Source organism: Heptranchias perlo, chromosome 10, assembly GCF_035084215.1.
Source record: "Heptranchias perlo isolate sHepPer1 chromosome 10, sHepPer1.hap1, whole genome shotgun sequence".
In the NCBI taxonomy this organism is placed as follows: Eukaryota; Metazoa; Chordata; class Chondrichthyes; order Hexanchiformes; family Hexanchidae; genus Heptranchias; species Heptranchias perlo.
The window spans coordinates 42,424,032-42,450,830 of record NC_090334.1 but is presented as its reverse complement, the minus strand read 5'-3'; the positions used below and the strand labels follow the sequence as shown (position 1 = coordinate 42,450,830).

General features: G+C 40.3%; 3 protein-coding genes across 8 annotated transcripts in view; 2 read left to right on the top strand and 1 right to left on the bottom strand.

The window, feature by feature from the left end:
• The first annotated feature begins 94 nt into the window (after nucleotides 1–94).
• On the top strand, nucleotides 95–23,222 carry LOC137326440 (mitochondrial import receptor subunit TOM20 homolog). Its single transcript, XM_067991531.1, has 5 exons — nucleotides 95–270; nucleotides 8,552–8,601; nucleotides 14,916–14,997; nucleotides 18,610–18,752; nucleotides 20,618–23,222. The coding sequence occupies exons 1-5, from the start codon at nucleotides 144–146 to the stop codon at nucleotides 20,669–20,671; spliced, it is 456 nt and encodes a 151-aa protein (XP_067847632.1). The 5' UTR covers nucleotides 95–143; the 3' UTR covers nucleotides 20,672–23,222.
• On the bottom strand, nucleotides 20,687–26,674 carry timm9 (translocase of inner mitochondrial membrane 9 homolog). 4 transcript variants are annotated; one of them, XM_067991535.1, is made up of 4 exons: nucleotides 26,206–26,674; nucleotides 23,227–23,305; nucleotides 23,008–23,103; nucleotides 20,687–21,128 (listed from the first exon to the last, which is right to left on the bottom strand). In XM_067991535.1, exons 2-4 carry the CDS (start codon nucleotides 23,263–23,265, stop codon nucleotides 20,991–20,993), a joined length of 273 nt encoding a protein of 90 aa, XP_067847636.1. In that variant the 5' UTR covers nucleotides 23,266–23,305; nucleotides 26,206–26,674; the 3' UTR covers nucleotides 20,687–20,990. The 4 variants fall into 4 exon arrangements, with proteins under 4 accessions (XP_067847636.1, XP_067847637.1, XP_067847634.1 ...); XM_067991536.1 differs by lacking the exon at nucleotides 26,206–26,674 and adding an exon at nucleotides 25,548–25,670; XM_067991533.1 differs by lacking the exon at nucleotides 26,206–26,674 and adding an exon at nucleotides 25,310–25,541.
• The window catches only part of kiaa0586 (KIAA0586 ortholog), a 419,966-nt gene continuing 418,965 nt past the window's right edge, over nucleotides 25,799–26,799 (top strand). For 2 of the 3 annotated variants that reach the window (XM_067991527.1, XM_067991528.1), the window contains exon 1: nucleotides 25,799–26,567. In XM_067991527.1, the coding sequence (XP_067847628.1) occupies nucleotides 26,363–26,567 (205 nt within the window). In that variant the 5' untranslated portion in view covers nucleotides 25,799–26,362. The remainder of the gene's footprint in view (nucleotides 26,568–26,799) is intronic. The other variant, XM_067991529.1, reaches the window with a different exon arrangement.

Here is a 26,799-nt window from a genome sequence, read left to right as displayed (position 1 = left end):
TTGTTCCAGTCAGAAAGATGGCTGCGACTGGGCGCTCTAACCGTCACACTTATTGCCAGGAGGTGGGGGTCATGAGGTCAGAGTACCGGGTTGAACTTCCGGGTCGGTTGCGGAACGGTAGCTGGAGGTGATACCAGGCCGGAATGTTGCTGGTTGGTAAGACGGGAGCCATTGTGGCAGGGGTCTTTGGAGCGGCCTTCATCGGTTATTGTATATATTTTGACAGAAAAAGAAGAAGCGCTCCCGACTTCAGAGTAAAGTTGCGCGAAAGTAAGTGTTTCTCGGGCCCCTCCCACCGCCTCACAATTACCAGCGACAAATGGATGTTTGTAGAGCTGGAGGTTTACAGTCAGCTGGTTGTATTCTGTTACCCAACATTCAACAACATTATATTTTAGGATGGCGACTGCTGAGACATGCCCAATTACAGGAGTAAATTTAGTTTATGGTAACAGACACCCCTCGGGGTCTTGTCCTCGTTCCCTCAAACTTGATTTCCCAGCATGGATGAACCTGCTAAATTACAGGAGAGTGCAGCTGCTCTAAAGAACGTGGAATAAAAGCATCTTCCTTGCAGCACAATCTGCGTAATAACGTGAGTTTCGGCTGGTTCTAAAATTATGTTAAAGTAAGGATTTGTTGAGTAGAATAACTGTGGTGCTAGTGTGTATTGCAAGGGGGCAACACAGCCCAACGATCAATGATGTTATTAAATCAGTGCATCTTAATTAAAACAGATGATAATCTGCCCATAGAGTGTGTAAAATTTCACCAAAATACGTAAGATTTTAGAGAATTTGGATGAGTTGGAGGTAGCTGTAAGTTCGTTAGTGGAATGTGTTAGTGTACATTCCGAAGGGAATTAAATTCAATCTGACTGCATCTCATTCCATAAAACAGGCGATTCTAACGGGCCACTGCAGAATGCAGATTGCAAAAGAACAATTAATCTGAAAAATGTTAATGTGGTTTGCTATAAGTGCCCTCCTGTGTTCAGTAATGAAGTAGGGCAGGGTGATGACTTTCTGCTGCTAGGAATTTAGAACCCCTTTGTTATAGTCAGAATCCAGAATACTAGTGCAACTACAGTGACAAGTGGTGGGCTGAGGTTGGGCCTGGGACATGATTGCTAAATTTCAAACTAGAAATTATAGAATAGGTTGTCAGTTGAAATATTTTTCAGAGTAAAGTAAATATCAGAAAAAAAACAATTCTGAGTGATGCTCAATTCTTTTCTAAGCTAATTTTTAAAAATCTCAAATTTTCTGTATCTTCTGTGAGAGTAGGAACAGTTAATTTTGGAACAAATCTGTTACAAAGTATGTGAATTTGTTGGGCAGTATTTGAAAAATGTGGCATGGGCAACCTCATAATTAAATAGTTGTGGTAAAACCTTTTAAGGTGAATAATAATATTGATATTTTCTGTTTACTAGGAATATTTCATGTTTATGGCTCTATGGTTAAAGTAGGATTTTTTTTTTGCCTGATGTATTCTTACCCATATTTCTCCCAATTTCTCTCTTTTCTTCATTTGTGGTATGTGTTGGAAGTCCTTTAGTACCAGTGAGTGTTACGAGGCTGTTTGAGTGGGAGGCATCACGGTTAATCCCAAGCCGCATACGGACACTGTCATTACCCACCATATACTCAACAACAACGTGCGTTTATATAGCGCCTTTAACATAGGAAAATGTCCCAAGGGGCTTCACGAGAGGGTAATTAGACAAAAATTAACACTGAGCCAAAGTAGGAGATATTAGGAAGGGTACTCAAAGCTTGGTCAAATTTCAGTACTTAGGGCCTAGACGGCTGAAGGCACGGCCACCAATGGTGGGGCAAAGGGAACGGGGAATGCACACGAGGCCAGGCTGGAGGAATGCAGAGTTCTTACATAGAAAAACAGGCCATTCGGCCCAACTGATCCATGCAGGTGTTTATGCTCCACACGAGTCTCCTCCCACTTCTTGGAGGGTTGTAGAGCTGGAGAAGGTTAGAGATAGGGGTGAAGCCATGGAGGGGTTTGAACATGAGGATTAGAATTAGTAGGATTAGTAAAATCGAGGCATTGGTGGACCGGTAGCCAATGTAGGTGAACAAGTTCAGGGATGATGGGTGAGCGGGACTTGGTGTGGGTTAAGATACATGCAGCAGAGTTTTGAATGAGCTCGTTTATGACAGGTGAGAGATGGGAGGCCGGCCAGAAGAGCATTGGAATAGCCTTGAGATAACAAAAGCACAGATGAGGGTTTTCAGTTGCAGATGAGCTGAGGCGGGTGGAGCTGGGCATTGTTATGGAGGTGAAATTAGGCAGTCTTTGTGATAGAGAGGATATGGGGTCGGAAGCTCAGCTCAGGGTCATATAGGACACCAAGGTTGCGAATGGTCTGGTTCAGCCTCAGACAGTGGCTTGGGAACAGATTTTGTGGTGGGGGCCAAGACAATGGCTTTGGTCTTTTTAATGTTTAATTGGAGGAAATTGTGGATCATTCAGGACTGGATGTCTGACAAGTAGTCTTGACAACACAGAGGTAGTGGAGGAGTTGAGAGTGGTGGTGGTGAGGTAGAACACACACTTTAACAGGAATCCCTAGTATCCTAGATTCCTGGCTGGAATGACCTAACTCAGCACAAACCAGGCGAACCTGGGACATTTCTAGTCTGTATGGCTAAATAGCACATTGGGCGATGCACTAGGTGACTGGCAAAATCGTTCATATACACCGAACAAATGATTACTTTAGTAATCTTTAATTGGGAAATGTCACTGTTTTTAGCCTCCTGATGGGGATGTTCAGTGTGTTCTGTTCATAGTCCTGAAAGATAGTAATTCAAAGTTACTGTTTTTTGTTGATTTCAGATGATTAGTTAGCATGGATGGTTTGGATTTGCATTCAGAATTTTATCATTCCACATTATATGTTTTATGATTATTAATTTCAAGGAGTTCACAGATTTCTGCTCAACGTACACCTTTTGTTGCATTTTAAAATTTTAAAAAATTCTTTAAATGTACGATTACAAAGTGCGATCACATGACAATGGGTGTATGGTTTTATATATTTTTAAAAAGTATTTGATAAGGTGTTACACAAGATAAGGGCTTATTGGGTTGGGGTAATATATTAGCATGGATAGAGGATTGGTTAATGGACAGAAAACAGAGAGTAGGAATAAACGGGTAATTTTCAGGTCGGCATGCTGTAACTAGTGGGGTGCCGCAAGGATCAGTGCTTGGGCCTCAGCTATTTACAATCTATATTAATGACTTAGATGAAGGGACTGAGTGTAATGTATCCAAGTTTGCTGATAATACAAAGCTTGGTGGGAAAGTAAGCTGTAAGGAGGACACAGAGTCTGAAAAAGGGACATAGACAGGTGAAGAGAGTGAGCAGGAAGGTGGCAGATGGAGTATAATGTGGGGAAATGTGAGGTTAATCATTTTGGTAGGAAGAATAGAAAAACAGAATTTTTTTTTAAATGGTGAGAAACTATTAAATGTTGGTGTTCTTGTACATGAAACACAGAAAATTAACATGCAAAAATCATCTACAAGCAATAGGAAGGCAAATGGTATGTTGGCCTTTATTGCAAGGGGGTTGGAGTACAAGAGTAAGGAAGTCTTGCTACAATTGTACAGGGTTTTGGTGGGACCGCATCTGGAGTACTGTGTACATTTTGGTTTCCTTACCTAAGGAAGGATATACTCGCCTTAGAGGTGGGGTAACGAAGGTTCACTAGATTGATTCCTGGGATGAGAGGGTTGTCCTTGAAGGAGAGATTGAGAAGAATGGGCCTATATTCTCTGGAGTTTAGAAGAATGAGATGTAATCTCATTGAAACATATAAAATTTTGAGAGGGCTTGACAAAATAGATGCGGAGAGGCGGATTCCGCTAGCTGGAGAGTCTAGAACTGGGGGGCATAGTCTTAAGATAAGGGGTGGGCGATTTAGGACTGAGATGAGGAGGAATTTCTTCACTCAGGGTTGTGAATCTTTGGAATTCTTACCCCAGAGGGCTGTGGATGCTCAGTCGTTGAGTATATTCAAGACTGAGATCGATAGATTTTTGGACTCTAAGGGAACCAAGGGTGGTGGGAAAGTGGAATTGAGGTTGAAGATCAGCCATGATCTTATTGAATGACGAAGCAGGCTTGAGGGACCGTGTGGCCTACTCCTGTTCCTATTTCTTATGTTCTGGATGGCTGAAGGATCACTCAGCATGAGTTAGTTTTTCTTGTGTTTACCTAGGGGATATAAAGCAGAAAGCTGAACTGCATTTGCTCCTATTCTTCATTTTGTTGAAGAGAATACCACCAGTTTCCTTACTCTTAAGTCTAAAAATTTTTCTTGTGTTCTCTTCTGATCAACTATATTGCAATAGTTTCTCTAGATTTAAGTAACATCCAAAGCAGCAAAGAGAAAAGAATGCAAGGAGAAATATATACAGAATACTACTTGCATGGTTACTGTGAAATGTTTCTACATCCTTAGACAAGGACATATCTTCCCTTCATTAAGAGTAGATGATTTTCAAGATTGGACCAGTCTTTCTTTCCACTCTGCTTTTCTCTATACTTCGGATGAGCTGTAGAGGTTACTGCCTTTAATCCTAACAGCACTCCCCACACCCAGGTGAAGGAGGGGGGAGATGTCTATTCCCTGGATTCTATTTGGCAACGCATATTGTCTCCATCTATTATTTTCATTAGTGGAGAAAAGTGAACCACGGTTTTAGAGGACCCCACATGTCCAAATTCACTTAAGAAATCACCCTAATTTTCACAGAATAAGTCCACTCTGTCTTGATGCTAAAATGTCCTCATTCAGGGAAGAGGCATCCAAAATCTCTTGACACCAATCCATAACATTTGGGATACAATGATTGTTTTACTCTGCACCCGACAACTGAGCAATCTGCTGCCATGGCGATGCATATCAAATTTGAAATTGAGTTTTGGAACATTTAGTTGTTAAGGATGTTTCGATGAGTTCCGATTCTCTTGCTTTTAGTGTTCTTCAATGAGATAATTAAACTATCAGCTAGTAGGATGCGAATGGCTGAAAATGGTAACTGTAGTGATCACATGGCTACAAGACTAAGCTAAAAAGGAAAAAGTTCCACAGGATGATTCGGTAGAATGGCCTTTATTTCAGATGTAGTTGTAGTTTTTAAATATTGACTTTTGGTCAACTTTATTATAGTAGTGTTAAATTACAGATTGAATCAGAACATAACTACTCTGATTATATATCTCTGAATGATCTGTATACATGAAGAAACGAGTGGAGCAGCTCCGCTAAGTAAAGGAAGGCACATCAAAACAATTTTTGAGTAATATGTTCAATGTTCAACTCTTCCAACATTTTAGAGTTATTTATTTTTACAAATAAAAGCTAAATTCCCTTCCTGTCCCATTTCTCTACTTTTGAAGTTCTTCTCTCTTCCCCCATGCTGTTTTATTCCCTAGTTCAGAAGGTGTACAAGTTGTTTTACTCTCAAGATACTAACTTCAGATTGTTTGTTTGATCAGACAGTCAGAGAGTGACTTGGTAACTTCTGTTTTCTCCCTATCTTCTCCAGTTGCCATTTTCTCCTCCGTTCACTCCTCCTCCCAGACTGCTCACGGTTGGCAGTTGTGGATGAGAATGTGCAACCTACTACTGTCACATAGCAACATACAGTACGACTGGGTTATATCAACACTGAAGTTTTAATAGGAGACAAGACAACTCATAATTTTAATAGCTTTTTATTAATTTTTAGTTATTCAGCTGCAGGATTCAGTTTAAAAGCTATTAAGCCCACATTATAAACTGTACATTGAGAATGAGCACTTGTGGTATGCTGGTTACACTTTTTGACTTTCTCTAAAGTAAATCAAGTATGTTTTGTGGAAGCACCATAGTTTTATTATCACAAAACAGGCATTTTTTTGGAGCATACCACAACCATTGCTATTTTGTGGATTATTGTCAGTAGCAAGGAAGGAGGGGCACTAAAATGGGTTTAATTGGATTTCATTCGATAGGTCAGAGGAAGTTCTATGAATTTATCTCTCAGAATTTGAGATCTGGGTTTTGTTTCTCATAATGGAAAGAAGAGGAGTGATATCCCTACTTTTGTAAGCATGTCACTTTCAGATGTACATTTTGGTGCAAGTTTAATGCATGTACCCACGAGTTCTGTGTAAATGATTATTGTTAAAAGCCACAATTTAACTTTTTAAAGTGAAATTACATGTCAAAACAATTAGTAATAGTGAATTAATAATTGTAAATTCCAGATAATCAAAGACTACAACAGCTGAAATGGTGCTAGACTTACTTGATTTTTTTTCTACCAGATTTATTTGACATTTAACTAAGATCTAACTTTCCACTTGGCTGCATATTAAATGAATACTTGTCTGATGTAAGGAAACATAAGCTGTTTCAGCTCTGATTACAATGTGAAATGAAACTTCATAGCCTCCAACAGGCATCAGAATAATGTATGTTTGTTTAAGGGCAAAGTGCATATAATTTAATCATTTTACTACTATGAAACATTGTGCTTTTAGCTGACCATGTAGTAAAATTTTAATGATCATTTGAAAAAAAAAATTTGGGGTTGTTTTGAACCACTGCTGAGGCCAAAAAGCAACATTTTATTTCTAATTATGAAATACAAGGTTATTTGGATGATAAATACCTATCTTTACAGAGATAGGTTGAATATTGTCCTGCTGGCTGTGCTATAATTATTCCCTGACCAGAGTTTTAGAACGATACTAAGAAAAGATCTCAAGGTTCAAAATTTATTACGTGGGAAAAGAATAGGTTTGAACGTAAGAATATAAGATATAGGAGTAGGAGTAGGCCATACGACCCCTCGAGTCAGCTCTGCCATTCACTATGATCATGGTTGATCTTCGACCTCAATTCCACTTTCCTGCCCGATCCCCATAATCCCTTGATTCCCTTGGAGTCCAAAAATCTATCTATCTCAGCCTTGAATATGCTCAACGACTGAGCAGCCACAGCCCTATGGGTTAGGGAATTCCAAAGAGTCACCTCCCTCTGAGTGCAGAAATTCCTCCTCATTTCAGTCCTAAATGGCCGACCCCTTATCCTGAGACTATGCTCCCTAGTTCTAGACTCTCCAACCAGGGAAAACAGCCTCTCAACATCTACCCTGTCAAGCCCTCTAAGAATTTTATACATTTCAACAAGATCCCCTCTCATTCTTCTGAACTCCAGAGAATGTAGGCCCATTTTACTCAATCTTTCCTCATAGGACAATCCTCTCATCCCAGTAATTAATCTAGTGAACCTTTGTTGCACCGCCTCTAAGTCCAGTATATCCTTCCTTCAGTAAGGAGACCAAAACTGTACATGGTACTCCAGGTGTGGTCTCAAGAAGTCCTGTACAACTGTAGCAAAACTTCCTTACTCTTGTACTCCAACCCTCTTGCAATGAAGGCCAGCATACCATTTGCCTTCCTAATTGCTTGCTGTGTTTCGTATACAAGGACACCGAAATCTCTCTGAACACCAACATTTAATAGTTTCTCACCATTTAAAAAATATTTTGTTTTTCTATTTTTTTTTAACCGTGAATAACCTCACATTTCCCCACATTATACTCCATCTGCCACCTTCTTGCCCACTCACTTAACCTGTCTATATCCCTTTGCAGACCCATTTATTCCTACTCTGTTTTCTGTCTGTTAACCAATCCTCTATCCATGCTAATATATTACCCCCAATCCCATGAGCCTTTATCTTGTGTAACAACCTTTTGTGTGGCACCTTATCGAATGCCTTTTGAAAATCCAAATATACTACACCCACTGGTTTCCCTTTATCTACCCTGTTAGTTACATCCTTATAAAACTCTAATAGATTTGTCAAACACAATTTCCCTTTCATAAAACCGTGTTGACTCTGCCCATCATATTATTATTTTCTAAGTGCCCTATTACCACTTCCTTAATAATGAATTCCAGCATTTTCCTGACGACTGAATTCAGGCTAAGTAGCCTGTAGTTCTCTGTTTTCTCTCTCCCTCCTTTCTTGAATAGTGGTGTTAGATTTGCTACCTTCCAATCCACTGGGACCGTTCCAGAATCGAGGGAAGTTTGGAAGATCACAACCAATGTATCCACTATCTCTGCAGCAACCCCTTTTGTCGGCTTTTAGTCCCATTAATTTCTCCAATACTTTTTTTAACCAATATTAATTACTTTAAGTTCCTCAATCTTATTAGAGCTTACTTTGAGCTTAGTCTTGAGCTTTGAAGTACATAAAATGAGTTAGTGATGCTGTAATTGATAGGTATAATTATCCACTGATGTAAATGATCACAGTTGATTTTTAATTTTTTCCATTGAATGAATATAAATATATACATAACTTACATCCCTGGCTCTCTACTGGTTTGGTAAGTCAGTGCCTTTAATTTGATCTTAACTCTGTATGTTCTGCTTCTAAATTCAGAAATTAGATTTCATTTTACATTGTTTATTTCCAGGATTTTAAGTGGCTATTCTGACTCTCAAAATTTATAGGAAGAAGAAAACAGCAACAACAAGATAAAGGAAATGATTGTATTGGCAAGGTAAGACCTACTGCTCAGAGTGATGTGCAGCATTATACTTCTGTAAATCCTTGAAAGTTGTGGAGGAAGCAGGCATGTGGACCAGGAAGGTTTCCAGATTCAATCCCTGGTCTCTGCCTTTAGGTGAAATCAGGTAACTTAGTCGTCAGAACCTGCTGAAATTAGCTTCACTGTCCTTTGGTTAGAAAGTGGGGGCGGGGGGAAGAATCAACTATTGTTCTTGCTCCTCCTCACTATCCAATGATACCTGCAGGACAGTACATGGATGAGGGCAAGCTTAGGCTGAACTGTGGTGCAGTCCATATATTAATAGCAAGCTGACACTTTCTGTCTACATTTATACATTAAGAATGATCGACTGCCTGAAGTACTGGAGGACTGCTGGTGTCTGGGAATAATCCAATGTGTCACTGCCTTCAGGAAAGAAGGGAAAAAAACTGGGTGAAAAGATCTATTTTAAAACATGTTGTATTGGTATATTTTATGACATCAGTTGCCAAGGCAAATAAAATGTTGAGAGTGCACAAATCCAAAGAATAATACTTTCCAAAATCCATTGGTAAGATCATCCATAGGATTACAATGTCCATTTTATTACCATATTTAGTTATTCAAAAGGGTGAATTTGGTACCGGATCTTAAGTTGATGGGCTAAGAGAGTCTAATGGAGCTAAATCTGCTCTCATTGGAATAAATGAAAGAGGGGAAATGTGATTCAAGTTTTTGAAATTATTAACCTTACTAAAATTAGTAATTATTTTATGTTTGGAAGTTAACATTTGATCAATTTGAAGAAATCATAAAACAAATGAACAGATTCCTGATTCAGTAGTGAATAGGATTAATGACTTGTTGCCAGGGCTGGAGAGAAAGGTCCCCTGTATGTGAACCTAAATGATAGGGAGCAGAAATACACTAACTGATCTTTTCTCATCCTGATACTCTCTGTTCTGATATTTCATTAAGAGTCAAAATAAAGCCCCAACAGCTTAGTTGTGGTAATTGCAGTGTATTTGTAACAGAACATAAGAAACGATGGGTATTACCATTTTGCATAAAACTGTTGTAGTAGCTCTAACAGAGGCATGTCTTTGGATTGGACAGGACTAGGGACTAGGAAAGGATTCTATCATAGCACTAGAGTAAGGATGTTCTAGGGGTTGTAATAAGACAAAATCCATTTGGATAGAGCAAAGAACAAGAAGGGAAATGGTACATTTCTCGTGCATTATAAGGGACCAAACATTGAAGATGTCAGAGGGAGAGGTATGTAAGAACAACAGTGCATTAATATTAGGTGGCCTTAACTATACGAAGATAGAGTGCATCCTAGACTGCTTTCTAAATTAGTACTTTTTTAGTCCAATAACGAAAGAAGCATTGATTGGTTTTGTTCTGGGAAATGAATTGGGTCAAAAAAATGATGTGAAACTGTGAGAACAATTGTGAAACTGTGACAACAAAATAGTTAGGTTCAATGTAAGAATAGAAAAGGATAATGAAAAGTCAAAGATAATGGCACTGGACTGGAAAAAAGTAAAGTTCAGTACGATAAGAAGAGATCTGATCCAAATTAAGTAGATAGGAAAGTTAGCAAACCAGACAACCATCAGCAGTGGGAAATCTTCAACAATGAGATGAATAAATATATTCCTATAAGGCAAAAAGGAGGTACATCAAAGAATTGATTTCTGTGGATAAATAGAGCGGTTAAAACTAAACTGAAACTACAAAGGGGGGCATATGCTAAAATTAGGGCTAACAATACTAAAGAAAATCATGAGGAATATAGTGTTGTGTGAGGTGAAAAGCAAGATTTGAAGGGCTGAAAGGGAATATGAAAAAAGGCTAGCAGATAATATAAAAGGAAATAGTAAGGACTTTTATAAGCATATTAATAGCAAAAGAATAGTTAGAGGGTAGGACTGCTCAAGGATGAAGAGGAAAGGGTGAATGTGAACGATGAAGGCATGGTGTAGACATTAAATTAAATATTTTGCTTCGGTGTTTTTATAAATGATAGTGCAAATATCGATGTACTAGAGGAAAATATGGAACAATTGTTGAAGATAATTGGTTCTGAAAAAATAACAGAACTTGAGATTCATAAGTCACTGGGCTCTGATGGCATGCACCCTAGACTGTTGAAGGAAGACAGAGGAGAAACACAGAGGCTCTCACCATGATTTGGCAATGCTGTTTAGATATGCAGTTGTGCTGGGGTAGCCAATGTACCAACTCTGAAGGCAAGTCATGTTTGACAAATTTAATAGTTTCTTGAAGAAGTAACTTATTGAATAGATCAAGAGAATGCACCAGATATGTAGTGTATAGATTTTCAGAAGGTGTTTGATAAGGTGTCTCACAGGAGACCTATTAAAAAATTCAAGCATATGGTTATAACAGGAAATGTAGCAGCATGGAGAGAAAGTTAGTTGACAAATAGGATGCAAAGGGTTGGGGTTAGGAGGCATTTCTTTGGTTTGGAAGTGAAGTAGCCCAGGAGTGTGTTGGGTCCACTTTTGTTCTCACTATATACTGCTATTCCCAGTTATGTCATTATCATTTCAGTTAATGATTTCGGATATTGGGTATCTATTAATTCTATATCCACTCTGCTTACTATGAGGGATTGGTATGCTGTGCTTGCCTGTTTTAAATAACTTTTTATTTAAGAATAAGAAAATATACTCAATTTAAATCTCAACAAGAAATCATAAAATATATGTGACAGATAATACAGAATAATTATTGGATCTATTAAAAACAATTCCTCACACAGCATTATATGAAATTGACTAGCTATAACAACGATTATGACTTGAATTTGTATAGCACCTTTAATATAAAAATGCCTCAAAGCACTTCACAAATAAGTGCTAAGAAAATGGACACTGAGCTGGAAAGGAAGAGATTAGGGGTGAATGAAAATTAGGTAGAAAAATGGGTTTTGCGATTTTTAAAACTGGAGGGAGGTGCAGAGGCAGAGATGTTTAGGGAGGAGGTTCCAAAGTGTAGGAATGAGATGACTGAAGCTTCTGCCACTAATGATGAGGGAGAGGGGAATGTACATAAGGCCAGAGTCAGAGGAACAGAGTGTTCAGAAGGGAAATACAAAAATATTGCCTCCTCAGCACTGTATTAAATGTGTTGGGGTCAGGAAGCCAATGTAGATCAAGGAGAACGTGGGGTGCAATGGTCAAGTGGGCAGGATGTGATACATGCGTCAGAATTTTGGACAAGTTGGAGTTTCTGGGGAGTAGTGGATGGAAGACTACCAAGGGTACAGTTAGAGTAGAGTGAGGAGATGATGAGGATTTTAGTGACAGTCTGCATTGGGGTTGGTGGCGGGCAGTGTTGTGCAGGTGAAAGTAAGTGGCCTTGGTGATGAGGAGGATATGGAGATTAAAACTCAGGAGTTTGTGCTGGAGCCAAAGATGATGGCTTCCGTCTTCCTGATGTAGAGCTGGAAGAAGTTGTGATTCATTCAGGTCTGGATGTCAGACTCGCAGTTATGGAGGATGACATTCATAACTTTGGCTAGAGCTGTTTTGGTGCTGTGAGAAGGGGAGATACTGAACTGGGGACATTTGAACAAGGAGTTTTGGGAGACGTAGGTACAGATTTGAGAGACGACAACATGTTCGAGGACCTTAGAAAGGAAAGGGAGTTTGTAGATGTGTTATTTGGAGAGGATGGATGTGCCAACGGTGAGTTCTTTGAGGAAGGGGCGATAATAGTGATTTTGAGGGGAAGAGGGATGGTGCCAGAGAAAAGAGAATCATTGGCAGTGTCAGCCAGCAGAGAGCCAGAAAAGGGAGTTGAGGGGATCGAGGGAGCAGGAGCTGCGTTTCATGGATGAGGTGATCTTGGAAAGTGCGGGGAGGATGGAGATGGTTGAAAAAATATTAAAAAGATGGGGTCCTGAGCTAGAGTGTGTGGATCCCTGGGGGCAGGAGGAAGAGGTAGAGGTGAAGAAATGCAATAAAATGAGACAACACGTACAGTCAATGACCTTTTGTGGTGATTGATGATGTATAAACCCGAAGAACGGCAGACTGTGATTATAAAATGTTCATTAGGGAACAGTCATTGTAGTGGAAAAAGAAGTTACTGTAATGGCAGAATATAATTATCTGAGGGCATGACAAGCCCACAAAGGGGCCACAAAGCTTGCTAGAGATTGCCAGATACGTTCTATGGTGGGTTCACTCGTTTGTTGAATCTATGCACAAAAAGAGGATAGACTTTCCTTTGTACATGGTTTTAGAAACCAGCAAAGGACGACCAAAAAATTGATAAAAAGGGAGAAAATAGAATATGAAAGTAAACTAGCAAGAAATATAAAAACAGATTGTAGGAACATCTACAAGTATGTAAAAAGGAAGAGAGTAGCAAAAGTAAATGTTGGTCCCCTAGAGGCTGAAACAGGAGAAATGATAATGAGGAATAAGGAAATGGCAGATACGTTAAATATTTTGTATCTGTCTTCACAGTAGAAGACACAAAAAGCATACCAGAAATAGTGGGGTACCAAGGTGCTAATGGGAGTGAGGAACTTAAAGTAATTATCAGTAGAGAAAAAGTACTTGAGAAACTAATGGGACTAAAAGCCGATAAATCCCCTGGTCTTGATGGCCTACAGCCAAGGGTTCTAAAAGAGGTGGCTGCAGAGATAGTGGACGCATTGGTTATGATCTTCCAAAATTCCCCAGATTTTAGAAAGGTCCCAGGGGATTGGAAGGTAGCAAATGTTACCCCGCTATTCAAGAAAGGATGGAGAGAGAAAACAGGGAACTGTAGGCCAGTTAGCGTGACATCACTCGTCGGGAAAATGCTGGAATCCATTATTAAGGAAGTGGTAACAGGGCACTTGGAAAATCATAATATGATTTCGCAAAGTCAACATGGTTTTATGAAAGGGAAATCGTGTTTGACAAATCTATTAGAGTATTATGAGGATGTAACTAGCAGAGTAGATAAAGGGGACCCAGTGGATATAGTATATTCTATATTAATGACTTGGATGAAGGCACCGAGTGTAATGTATCCAAGTTTGCAGACGATACAAAGCTAGGTGGGAAAGTAAGCTATGAGGAGGACACAGAGTCCGCAAAGGGATATAGACAGGTTAAGTGAGTGGGCAAGAAGGTGGCAGATGGAGTATAATGTGGGGAAATGTGAGGTTATTCACTTTGGTAGGAAGAATTGAAAAACAAAATATTTTTTAAATGGTAAGACTATTAAGTGTTAGTGTCCAGAGAGACTTGGATGTCTTGGTACAAGAAACACAAAAAGTTAGCATGTAGGTATAGCAGGCAATTAGGAAAGCAAATGGCACGATGATCTTTATTGCAAGGGGGTTGGAATACAATTGTGCAGGGCTTTGGTGAAACCTCACCTGGAGTATTGCATACAGTTTTGGTCACCTTACTTAAGGAAGGATATAGTTGCCTTTAGAAGCGGTGCAATGAAGGTTCACTAGATTGATTCCTGGGATGAGAAGGTTGTACTATGAGGAGAGGTTGAGTAAAATGGGCCTATACTCTCTGGAGTTTAGAAGAATGAGAGGTGATCTCATTGAAACATAGAAGATTCTGAGGAGGCTTGACCGGGTAGATGCTGAGAGGTTGTTCCCCTGGCTGGAGAGTCTAGAACTAGAGGGCATAGTCTCAGGATAAGGGGTCGGCCATTTAAGACTGAGATGAGGAGGAATTTCTTCACTCGGAGGGTTGTGAATCTTTGGAATTTTCTACCCCAGAGTGCTGTGGATGCTGAGTTGTTGACTATATTTAAGGCTGAGATAGATAGATTTTTGTACTCTAGGGGAATCAAGGGATATGGGGATCGGGCGGGAAAGTGGAGTTGAGGTAGATGATCAGCCATGATCTGATTGAATGGCGGAGCAGGTTCGAGGGGCCGTATGGCCTGCTCCTGCTCCTGCTCCTATTTCTTATGTTACCTTTGGTATTAGGAGTTTAATGTCTCATCTGAAAGACTGCACCTTTGATAATGCAGCATTCCTGTGGTACTGCACGTAAGTGTCAGCCTTTGATGTACTCAAATCAATAGCAGGGTTTAGCAAGCTGTCGCTGCAAAATAGTGACCTGTAGTTAATAGATTATATTGCAGGGCCAAGCTATATAAGGCAAAATTGGTACTAAATTATCATGTTATATTCATGAATAATGATCAGAGTAAAATATAGATTGTAGATTTATTATAACAATGAATCCCCATCGTGAGTTTAAAGTAAATGTTGGAATTGAAGACTGTTGTGACATAAGTTTCTCATTGACTTGTTGTAAATTCAGTTACCTGACCTGAAAGATGTTGAAGCAGTACAGAAGTTCTTTCTTGAAGAGGTCCAGTTGGGAGAAGAATTGCTGGCAAGAGGTAAACTTTGGATGTTATTACTCATTACATATTTCTTTGATAATCAGACCAGATTTTGCAGACACCAAAGTTATGTTAATTTTATCCATGTGATTTATATCAATTAGTGTTAATTGTATTCAGGTGATGCATATCAATTGGGGACTCTTGCATCCATTTATAAGAGAGCTTATCTAGGGTGTGGGTTGTGTTGATCTGTGAATAAAGGCTTGGAAGCAACTGAAGACCATGCTCTAGTATTCTATCCTTTACCAACTGGCTACCTAGTTTATAACAATTTGTACTGTAAATGCATCCTAAATTGTGCTCTCTACCTTCACTTTAGTAAGTGTCTCTCTCCCTCCCTCCCTCCACCTTTTGTTAAGTCTCTCTTCTCCCTTTCTCTCCTTCACTTCTGTGCTTCTTTATCCACCTTCACTTCTGTCTCTGCATTCATTTCTATCTGCCCTCTCTGCTGTTTTACTTTTTCTCTTTCCCTTTGTTATGCTTGTATTTTTACCTCTATCTGCTTCTGCAACTAAGGACAGTGAGAGGCAGCAGTGTTGGGCTCAGGCAAGTAGCCAAGCTAGAGGTGGCAGTAGGCAGGGACTCGAGCATCAGATTATGGCAACAGCATCGTGACTTAGGTGAGTGACCTGGTTAGAGGCAGCAGCATCACTGGTGACCACATCTGAGCATTTGGGAAGGCATGGTACTGACGTTGTATGTTGGGGGCCGAGTCTCGAAGCATTTTGAGAGAGTTGTGGGAATCCAGCAGCTGGAGTGTGTAGAGTGATTAATTTATGTAGTGTTTTCCATTATAAATGTGGACATGGGAATATTTACAATGGAAACAGTTGACAGAAAAAATATGACAGCAGGAAGTCAAATAGCACAGATAGGAAGTGTGCAGACATAAGATATTTAACATAATATGGATATGTCAATTATATATTTAAATAGTGAAGGAGTCACAACATTCTGTTCCAAAATGCATTGAAAAATCCTATGTCAGGCTCTCATTGGCAAAATCCATTTTAAAAGTGGATCAGCATCAGTTATGTATGTAGGCAGTGCTATGGTAAGGATTTGTAGTGCAATTAAGTGTTCTGCTTTTGCTCGCTTTTCAGCGAATGTTATGACACCCTAATTGCTGTACAAATCGGGGCTCAGTAAAAATGGTAAAATTCAGAACCTGGATGAATTGGGGCCTCCACCTTGCCCATTCCTCTTCCCTGTGCTGCTGCTGGACTTTCATTCCCGCTCAATTTCACCACTGGCGTTTGGCCATAGGCCCATTCTGGTCTTTTAAAAAAAAATTATGTCATGGTTCTTCCCTGCTCCTTTAGTCCAGTATTGGGCTCCCCATCTGTCTCTTCGCTCCCCCCTCCCCCAGTCTCTGCTGCAACTTGTGCGGCTCCCATTCCCGATAACTGTAGGTGGGACCCCTCCAAAAAAAATTGTTCAAATGTTCTTCATCACCAACCCATGCACTGCTCCCCATCTTCTGTTGGACCCTGTGTCAAATGTACTTCCTGTAACATTTTAGCCGTCATGAATTACCACATCCTCTGATACACAGTAAGCAGTGCTATGGGAGATATACTAGTGTGTATATCTTTCAAATTGCAAGAAAAAAATGTTGCTTGGTCTAAGTGGCAATAACATGGTTTGTGTGCTTTATGTAATGCAGATCACATAAATGTACATTTTTATTTTATTTCTGTTTCTTTTGGATTACTGGGAAAATCTCTTATTTTCTGAATGTGATTATTTCTTTATCTGGTATTCTAGCTGACAGTGCTGGTCTGGACTCAGTTAAACTATGTGTGGCTGAATAAGGCAATTGTTGTAATCATATCCAGCTGCCTCCAGTACCTGATTGAGAGACACGCACTTGTGTGCTGAGAAGAACTGCTGAACACAATGCACGGTGCCCATGTAGAAGGCCCAGCAGCTGGTTTTGAAATAGGAAAATGAAAATGTCTTCTCCCCCTGCTCTGTCAACCAACAACACAGACCTCCATGTCCAACGAAGTGCCAACCCTCTGGCTGAGTGAACTCATGGTGTCAGAAGTGTTTAATTAGGTTTCTTGGAGATCTGCCCCAAATCCTTTGGCTCCATTCCTGGTCAGAGCTTGTGAGCAACGCCGGAGCAGATAATCTAGTATTAAATATGTAGCTTGAGTTTAGAATAATTACAGCCAATTGGCTTTAGTTGAAACTGATTTGGCTGGCTAACAGGTCCATTACAATTTTCTGCTTCTTGATAAACAAGACGCCAACTTGTAAAGAGGATGGGAGGAACTGATGCTGAGAGCCATGCCTTTGGTTAACCATGTTTCTGTGCCTATTATCATTAACATTTGTAGTTTCCATATAAATTAAGGCCATGGTAAACTCAAAACAAATCTGAAGCTTGGTAGGTAAATGCAGTGTCTGGTGTGTTGCACCGTGTAGATAAGGAAGGTACAAGGTTTCATCACTTATTTGTGCCGACGTATTCAATTTGAGCCAAGGAGCGGTTAGAAAAGGCACTGCGGTTGTACTCCATTTCTAGGCTGGGGGTTCCTGCTCCTGCAATCCCTGCTGAAATGTGGAGATCAGATCAGGTAGGATCTGATTAAGCTGTGAAGGCTTGCATGGTTGAATACTTCCAACACCCAAGGTAAGGCTTGCTTCTGAAGGATGAGTTACTGGAGAATGAGAGTCAGTGTCTTTAGGAATGTGATGAGAGGCAAAAAAAGTAGTTTTTGTCTTGATTGTTGTTCCACAAAATAATTAATGAAATATAGCCTGATTTTTAAGAAATTACTCAGGTTGTTGGCAAAGCTGGCAAGGCCACATTTTTTTATTTGTTCGTGGGATGTGGGCGTCACTGGCAGAGCCAGCATTTATTGCCCATCCCATATTGCCCTTAGAGAAGGTGGTGGTGAGCCGCCTTCTTGAACAACTGAGTGGCTTGCTAGTTCATTTCATTGGGCGATTAAGAATCGACCACATTGCTGTGGGTCTGGAGTCACATAGCCCAGACAAGGATGGCAGGCTTCCTTCCCTGATAGAAGTTAGTGAACCAGATGGGTTTTTATGACAGTCCAGTAGTTTCATGACCACCATTACTGATACTAGTTTTTTTTATTCCAAATTTTTATTTAATTAATTGAATTCAAATTCCCCAGCTGCCGTGGCAGGATTTGAACTCATGACTCCGGAATATTAGTTTGGGCCTCTGGATTACTAGTCCAGTAACATAACCACTATTCTACCGTACACACTGTTGCCCTGAGGTGGTCCTGAATGGTGGGCCGTCTCCATGAACCACTGCAGTCCTTGTGCTGATGGTGCTTGTTAGTGTTTTTGTAGTGATTTGTTTTCCCACTTGAGGGCATTAAGAATAAACCATGTTGTGGGACTGCAATTATGTATAGGCCAGACTGGGTAGGGGTGGAAGGTTTCCTTCCCTAAAGGACATTATTGAACCAGCTGAAATCCTGCAGTTTTTTGGAACCAGCCCACAAGGTACCAGATCTATTGAATTCAATTTGACAATTTGCCATAGTGGGATTTGAACTCTCAATCTCTCTTACTAGTCCATGTCCTTAACCACTACATTACTGCTTTTCTGATTTTCAGGTGACTATGAGAAAGGAGTTGATCATTTAAGTAATGCCGTGTCAGTGTGTGGTCAGCCCCAGCAACTATTACAGGTTCTCCAACAAACACTACCACAACCAGTGTTCCAAATGCTTATCCAAAGATTGCCTGCTGTTAGACAGGTATGACAATATTCATTTCTGTTTGCATAAGTAAACATGTTCACTTTTTCCTTAAATATTTTGCTTGTCTGATCATTGTCTGAAAATAAAGAAAATGTTTCATGGTAGATAACCTACAGATTAACTAAGGTATCCAATAAAATAGTATTTTCTTTTTAAATTTCCAAATCTAATTACTCTGGTATTAGTCGCCAAGTAATATTAAAAAGATTTTCATAGGAATAAGATCACATATCCAGTCTATTTTAAATTTGTATTAATGTGTTGGTTATTTTTGTACAAAATGTATTGAATTTGGTAAAAAAAATTACACAGCTCTTGGTAGTTCAACTAATATTTACAATTTCTGTTCTTCTATAACGCTCCCTTAAGACAATATAAATCGCTACACAAAAGTAATTGTGAATTACATTTGAAAATATGGGTAGCTAGCATGATCAAACGAGTTGACTGTATTTAAGATTCCCCCCTCTTCAGGCTAAAGATTTCTCCATGACTATTAGCTATAATGTTTTGATTAGTAAGTCTGCTGGTAATGATGCAACTGGTCATGTAGTTTTTAATCCAACATTGCTGAAGGTGTTCCACAAGGCAGTGTCCTAGGCCCAACCATCTTCAGCTGCTTCATCAATGACCTTCCCTCCATCTTAAGGTCAGAAATGGGGATGTTCGCTGATGATTGCAGTGTTCAGTTCCATTCGCAACCCCTCAGATAATAAAGCAGTCCGAGCCCGCATGCAGCAAGACCTGGACAACATCCAGGCTTGGGCTCATAAGTGGCAAGTAACATTCGCGCCAGGCAATGACCATCTCCAACAAGAGAGAGTCTAACCACCTCCCCATGACATTCAACGGCATTACCATCGCCAAATCCCCCACCATCAACATTCTGGGGGTCACCATTGACCAGAAGCTTAACTGGACCAGCCATATCAATACTATGGCTACAAGAGCAGGTCAGAGGCTGGGTATTTTGCGGCGAGTGACTCACCTCCTGACTCCCCAAAGCCTTTCCACCATCTACAAGGCACAAGTCAGGAGTGTGATGGAATACTCTCCACTTGCCTGGATGAGTGCAGCTCCAACAACACTCAAGAAGCTCAACAACATCCAGGACAAAGCAGCCCACTTGATTGGCACCCCATCCACCACCCTAAACATTCACTCCCTTCACCACCGGCGCACAGTGGCTGCAGTGTGTACCATCCACAGGACGCACTGCAGCAACTCGCCAAGGCTTCTTCGACAGCACCTCCCAAACCCGTGACCTCTACCACCTAGAAGGACAAGAGCAGCAGGTACATGGGAACAACACCACCTGCACGTCCCCCCTCCAAGTCACACACCATCCTGACTTGGAAATATATCACCGTTCCTTCATCGTCGCTGGGTCAAAATCCTGGAACTCCCTTCCTAACAGCACTGTGGGAGAACCTTCATCATACGGACTGCAGCGGTTCAAGAAGGCGGCTTACCACCACCTTCAAGGGCAATTAGGGATGGGCAATAAATGCCGGCCTCGCCAGAGACGCCCACATCCCATGAACGAATAAAAAAAAAAAATTCCTATAGTGGAAGGTACTTCAAAATTTGACAAATAGTGAGAAGATTGAAGTAAACATTCTTATTACTGTGCTGTTGGTGCACTGTGTTGAATTAAATTTTGTTTTGAAAGCAAGAGTATTATTAAAACGAAGAGCTTATGACTTTCTAAATATATTATAACTGGATATCTTAAACATTATCAGAAGTATAAAGTGAAATGAATGTATGTACAACCAATTATATAATTTCAACAGTCTTGATTATTTTCTTTTCTAAAAATAAATGTTAATTTCTCTTCCCCCTCCCCCTCCCCGCATCAGCGTTTTCTTGCAGGTATGAATGCACAGAATTTGGTAGAAGATGACGTTGAATAAAAAGTTTACACTGTCTTCAGCTCCAACAAAGTTTATTCCATCATCATTGTGAACTCTAACCTCAGTGATTACTGTAGAGTTATGTTTACAAACTAATTCAAAAGTGTACCATTCACTTTCAAAATAAACCAAAAGCCTTGGTCCATCAGACATAATGAATTCCTGTTTCCATCTACCTTCACTTGATTATAAGAATGTTCATTTCAGTTGCATCTTAATAGGCACTGGCATTCTGGACATTAAAAAATGTGGCCATTCTTCTACCAGTGCAACCGTGTTTTACACTCCATTTGTGCCCTGACTCTCAATTGGTCCATTTTTATATTCGAGGTTGGCTAATCAGTCCTGCTTTAGCTGCTAAAGCTTCATTTTGTTGAATATGATATTCTTGAAAGCGCATTGATATTCTTTGGGTCATCTTCAAATATTTCTGTAGACAGTGTTCTGAACAGGTTACCTGCATTGAAAATAAAAGTTTGTAACAAATTATATAGCAAACAAAAATAGTAAATCTGAAAGTGTAGCTTCTTGCTGTATATATTTCCAGCGTAAAACAAAACCTTTGCATTCCCCTCCCCATGTAGTGTGTGTGTGTGTGTGTTTACACACAAAAAAACACAACAAATATTCACATTAGTACATGGCAGTTTGTACCAGATATTTGAGCAACATGCCCAGGTGGACAATTCAAATCAGGAAAATTAACACCACACAGGGATATTCACTAATGCTAGTGAAAAAGTCAGTGTAAGTAAAAAGCAGGTTCGGGTGAAGGGAAGAAGAAATGGAGATATTTCTCCTGATTCCCTTTGAGTTTCTTTGTAATCACTAGCAAAGAGGGAGAAAAACTACTTCCAAGGTTTAGCTAATTCCATTCTGAAGCCTTCTGCATTAATTATGGGAGTGGCCTCCAAGGGTGATTGTCCTGTTTTGTCTTATTCCTCGTGTGGATCACAAAATAGGCACCTGGCCTTTGGTTGATGCCTCTTTGCCTCACCCCAACATTCTATGTTTCAAGAGATACTGACAATGATTTTTAATTAACTGACTCATAAGAACATAAGAAATAGGAGCAGGAGTCAGCCAATCGGCCCCTCGAGCCTGCTCCGCCATTCAATAAGATCATGGCTGATCTGATCCTAACCTCAAATCTAAATTCATGTCCAATTTCCTGCCCGCTCCCCGATAAGAACATAAGAAATAGGAACTCGAGTGAAATCGCTGCCGCTTTTCATAGTGAAATACAGAAGACATTTAATATTTTAAAACTTAGCTACTATGAGTCACGAAGGTAAAGCTTTACCCAAATAAAGAACAAAAGCTGGTGATTTGTAATGGCTCAAAAATCTTTAATTGTGCGCAGCTGGATATTTCTTGTGACTATCAAGAAAATATTAAAATTTCTCACTTTTTAATTAACATTCCCTATTTTTAAAAAATCAATTTTCAGTGATTGGTATAAGTAATATACTCAATGTTATATACCTTTTATGATTGTGAATTATGTAGCATTTTGCATTCATGGTGGGCTCCCAGAACTTCTTTTACTTCTGCCCTTTAATAACCACAGAGCAATGAGATGAATGACCTGTTAATGTTTTTGGCAGTGTTAGTTGAAGGAGGAATTTTGGCCAGTACACCAGAAGAGCTTCCTTCTATTCAAATTGTATGGATAGCATCATTTATGTTCTCTTGATTTTCTATGATATTTATCCATTAGACTTTCTAGTTTGAATTCTCATTCTGTTTGGGGGTTGCAGAAAAGAAAAAAGATAGTTTCTCAGGTTAGGGATAAGGCACGATGTTGGAAAAGAGAAGTGCTTCTGCTATGCTTGAACTTTGAAAGGTTGATGATGATGGTGTGCAGAATGGGGAAAGGTATTCCATTTCAGCACTGACATTCCTGACCTTTGTGAATATAAGTATTCAGGAAAAAAAGCATTTGAAATATTTTTGAATTTTGTTCTCCAACTGTAATTAAAAGTTTTAGAAAGAAGCACTTTTCCTTCTCACCATCAGCTGATGCATTATTTTGAGAGTGGCACTGCATCACATTCATAATACTGCTGCCTGATTGTAGATAATGTTCAGATTATTTTGGGAGGCAGTTATGGCTCACAAAATAGATCCATTTCATTTGGATTACCCTAAATGAATTACAGTTAGCAATAAAAATGTAGTTTATCTGCTTCAGAGTCTGGTAAGTGGGAAATATTTGACTGCATTTAATTTGTGTACTTTTTAAATCAAAAACTAGGAAGGTATGCTTCTTCAATGCTTTCACAAAACACTAATTTAAACTGGTTCATTAAAAATACAATTTGTACAGGATATACCTCTTCTGTTTTCACATCCCTGGTTGTGAAGTCCTTCACACAATCCATAAAGCAGTGCTCTGTCAGTTTGTTGTATGTGCCCAGAAATTCTTTAAACTGTCCATGTGGAAGAAAAAAAAGGAATATTGTTATGGTATTAAATCCTACTTTGCCTTCTGTAATAACACTCAAATGTGTTTACTACCTTTCAATATTAAACTTGCCTTAAATGAAAATTACCTGTTTTATCTGGTCTGTTTCTGATATTTGTGCAGCCATTACAAGCTATGCTATTAGGCCTTGGAAAGGGTTACTGTATCTGCCAACAAAACAATAATTCAGTATATATACATACATTAAACCAATTATATATCAAAACAATTTGCATTCTAACTGGTAAGCTGTAGAAAGATAGGAAAAGGGAAGGGCTTTTCAGTCCATCTGGGTGATCCCAAAAATTAATTTTTCATTTGCTGACTCCCACAAATATCGATCTAATTCACCCTTAATTTTTTGTCCCAACACTATTTACCTCCACTCCTGCCGAGGCAGTTCATGCCACAAATTCACCCCCTTTGCATAAAGCAGTTAGGTCTAAACTGTGCATGCTTTCTCTTTTTACAAAGCTTGGACCCCTGTCCCCAGTTCTTGACTTTGTGCTAATCTCTAATTACAATTGGGGTTTAATTTATTGATTTGCTTTTGGATATTGAATAGTATCTCCCATAAGCCTCTTTTTGGAATAAACAATCTCCAGCTCTTCTACCTCTCTTCATAGCTCCAATGGCTTAAGCTAAGTATAATCTTGGTTGCCCTAATTACACCAAGCTGCAATGGTAATATTTGGTTTAAATATGCACCAAAACTTTTCTATAAGGGTTACTAGCATTTAAGTATATTCTAGGGTAATATGTTATAGTATCTCAGGTAAACATGCAATGGACCAAAAAGCAAAAAACTGCAGATGCTGGAAATTTGACAACAAAAACAGAAAAAGCTTGACAGACTCAGCAAGTCAAGCAGCATCTGTGGAGAAAGATGTCAGTCAATGTTCTAGGTCTAAGACAATTCCCCAGGATTGGAAGATATTACAGATGAACTACATTTAAAAAGAAACAGAAGGGAAAGGCCGAAGGCAAATGGAAAAAAAAGCATGACCTCCATGAACATCATCCTGCATTTATATAGCGCCTTTAAGGTAATAAAACGTCCTAAGGAGCTTCATAGGAGTGTTATCAAACAAAATGTGACACTGAGCCACGTAAGGAGATATTAGGACAAGTGACCAAAAGCTTTGTCGAAGAGGTAGGTTTTAAGGAGTGCCTTGAAGGAGGAGAGTGAGGTAGAGAGGTTTAGAGAGGGAATGCTAGAGCTTAGGGTCTAGGCAGCTGAAGGCATAGCCGCCAAGGGTGGTGCGATTAAAATCGGGGTTGCGCAAGTAGCAAGAAGTGGAGGAGCATAGAGATCTGAGGGTTGTAGGTGGTTAGAGATAGGGAGGGGTGAAACCATGGATGGATTTGAAAACAAGGATGAGAATTTTAAAATCGAGGCATTCCCAGACTGGGAGCCAATATGCGTAAGCGAGTAAAGGTGCTAAGTCAATGGGACTTGGTGTGAGTTAGGATATGGGCAGCAGTTTTGGATGAGCTCAAGTTTATGGAGGGTGGAGGATGGGAGGCCAGCCAGGAGAGCATTGGAATAGTCAAGTCTCAGAGGTAACAAAGGCATGGATGAGGGTTTCAGCAGCAGATGAGCTGAGGCAGGGGCGGAGACGGGGAATGTTACGGAGGTGGAAGTAGGCAAGGTTACAAACAGCCTGGGTGGAGGATAGGAGATAGTTAAATGGCAGAAATATTAGGAGATAAAAGGAAGCATAACAAAAAGTGGTAGTGTGTGTGTGAATAGCTACAAAGAAAAGTTGTGGGCGGACCACCTCACCAAGTGTTCGGACAGGACTCCCTACCCCAAGTACCATCCTGCTCCTTGCCTCATCCCCGTAAATGCTGACACCTACTGCCAGAGGGAAAATGGGAGCAAATACAACAGAGGCAGAAAAACTGGGAAAAAGGGGTAGAGTCCTTACAGGAAGCAAGGTGTGAAGAAGTTAGTCATTCCCACAACTACCTGGATTCTACTTCTTGGGTTGGGAAAGTAATGGAGCCAAATAAAACTGCACATGGCTCCATTTTGTTGCTGCATGAGGAATGACATAAAAACAGGCTGTGCAGCCCACCTTCACACAAGGAGTGGTCCTAATACCACCTGCCCTTCATTCCCTTATAACCGCAGAGAAAGAGGCTGTTTACTGGGAACACAAACTGACCCCTAAAGAGAAAGCTCGGTGCTGGACATACTTCGAGCCGCCGACACCAAAGCCCCAGGTTCTCCCCACGAGTAGTTTGAGGGGCGGCTACGGTCAGTGAAACCACATCGGGCCCTTTCCCTCGAGACCCGGTCCTCAGTGTCTGTCACGAAACCGTTGGCGGCTGCCACAGTCCGGGTGAGCCGCTATTTGCGGAGCGATCACCGGACCCGCATTCGCTGCCAAAGCGATGACTTACCAGAGCCGTCTTCCCGCCGTAAATCCCAGCTCCTACTCGCACATTTATTACCGTGATCACCGAAATAAAATAAGCCAACGCCAACACAGTCACTAATCACTGATCAGAAAACTTCGGGAACAGCTTTCGGTTCAAACAGATTTTTTTAAAAAAAAGACTCGTAAAGAACCAGTGGATGAATTGAAATGATCGAAAGTATCAACTGGAATAACAGGGTAGTTTCGCTTCGTTTGGAGGCAGTGCGCACCGGATCTGCCGTCCGGTGGGACCCGGATGCGGCTCGAGCTCTTTTTGAATTTTAATTCAAGTTTCGGCTCCAACAGAAAAAAAAACGGAAAACGGCCCCACTTCAGCCCCTGTGACCCAAAGAGAACTAGGAGACCCGAGTTTCAATTAAACCGCTATTCATTTAATAAAAACCCCGCTCTACCGCCGCCTTTGACTCTGATAACGCCGTTGTCCCCTGGACGCGGCGTCAATCCCGCCCCCCGCGTGGGTTGCGTTGAAGCCGGTCCGAGCCGCTGAGAAACACGGTCGTCGAACCGGGACGGACGGGACTGGTTAAAGGGTTAACGTATTTTTTCGGATTGTTTAAACTTTTTCTTGCTGAGACTGAAATGAAATTTTAAAAAAATGTAAGTGACTGGCGGTTAGTTACCGTTTATGATTTTAAAACTCCTGCCAAATGCTGTTTGAAGAGCGGGAAGCAGTCGGAGAGTCGCGGGGCTGGTCTGGGTGACTGTTCTCTGACCGCCGGTGACCCTGAACACATTTCATCTGCAGAAAAGAAAACTGGTTAAAGCAGCAGAAAGCAAATGGAGTTCCCGGTGACTGTGGTCGAAGGGGGTCGTGGAACTGGGAACAGTGTCCGAATTTCGGTACAAAAGTTGCGTGAAGTTACTTCTCCACATCGTGCGGAGGAATCTATAGATTCCGTTTATATCCCACCCGTTTTACCAGTAAATAAACCACGCGGTGACAAGTTAGCATCTGATGTAGCAGGAGGAGCATCTTCACAAGGTTAATGTCCTTTCTTCTCCAGTATTCGACCGTTGTTTTGACTTTAATAATTCGGTAAATTTTTAAAATCCAAATGCTTGATTTCCAACAATACATGGATGAAACAAAATGCACAATGATAGTTATTTGCAAGAAAGTACTGTCACATAGCCAGGTTTGAAGGAGACTTTTGAGCTGCATGATGTGACGAAGTTGAATTAACATATTCATAATTATAACTGAAGCAGCCATG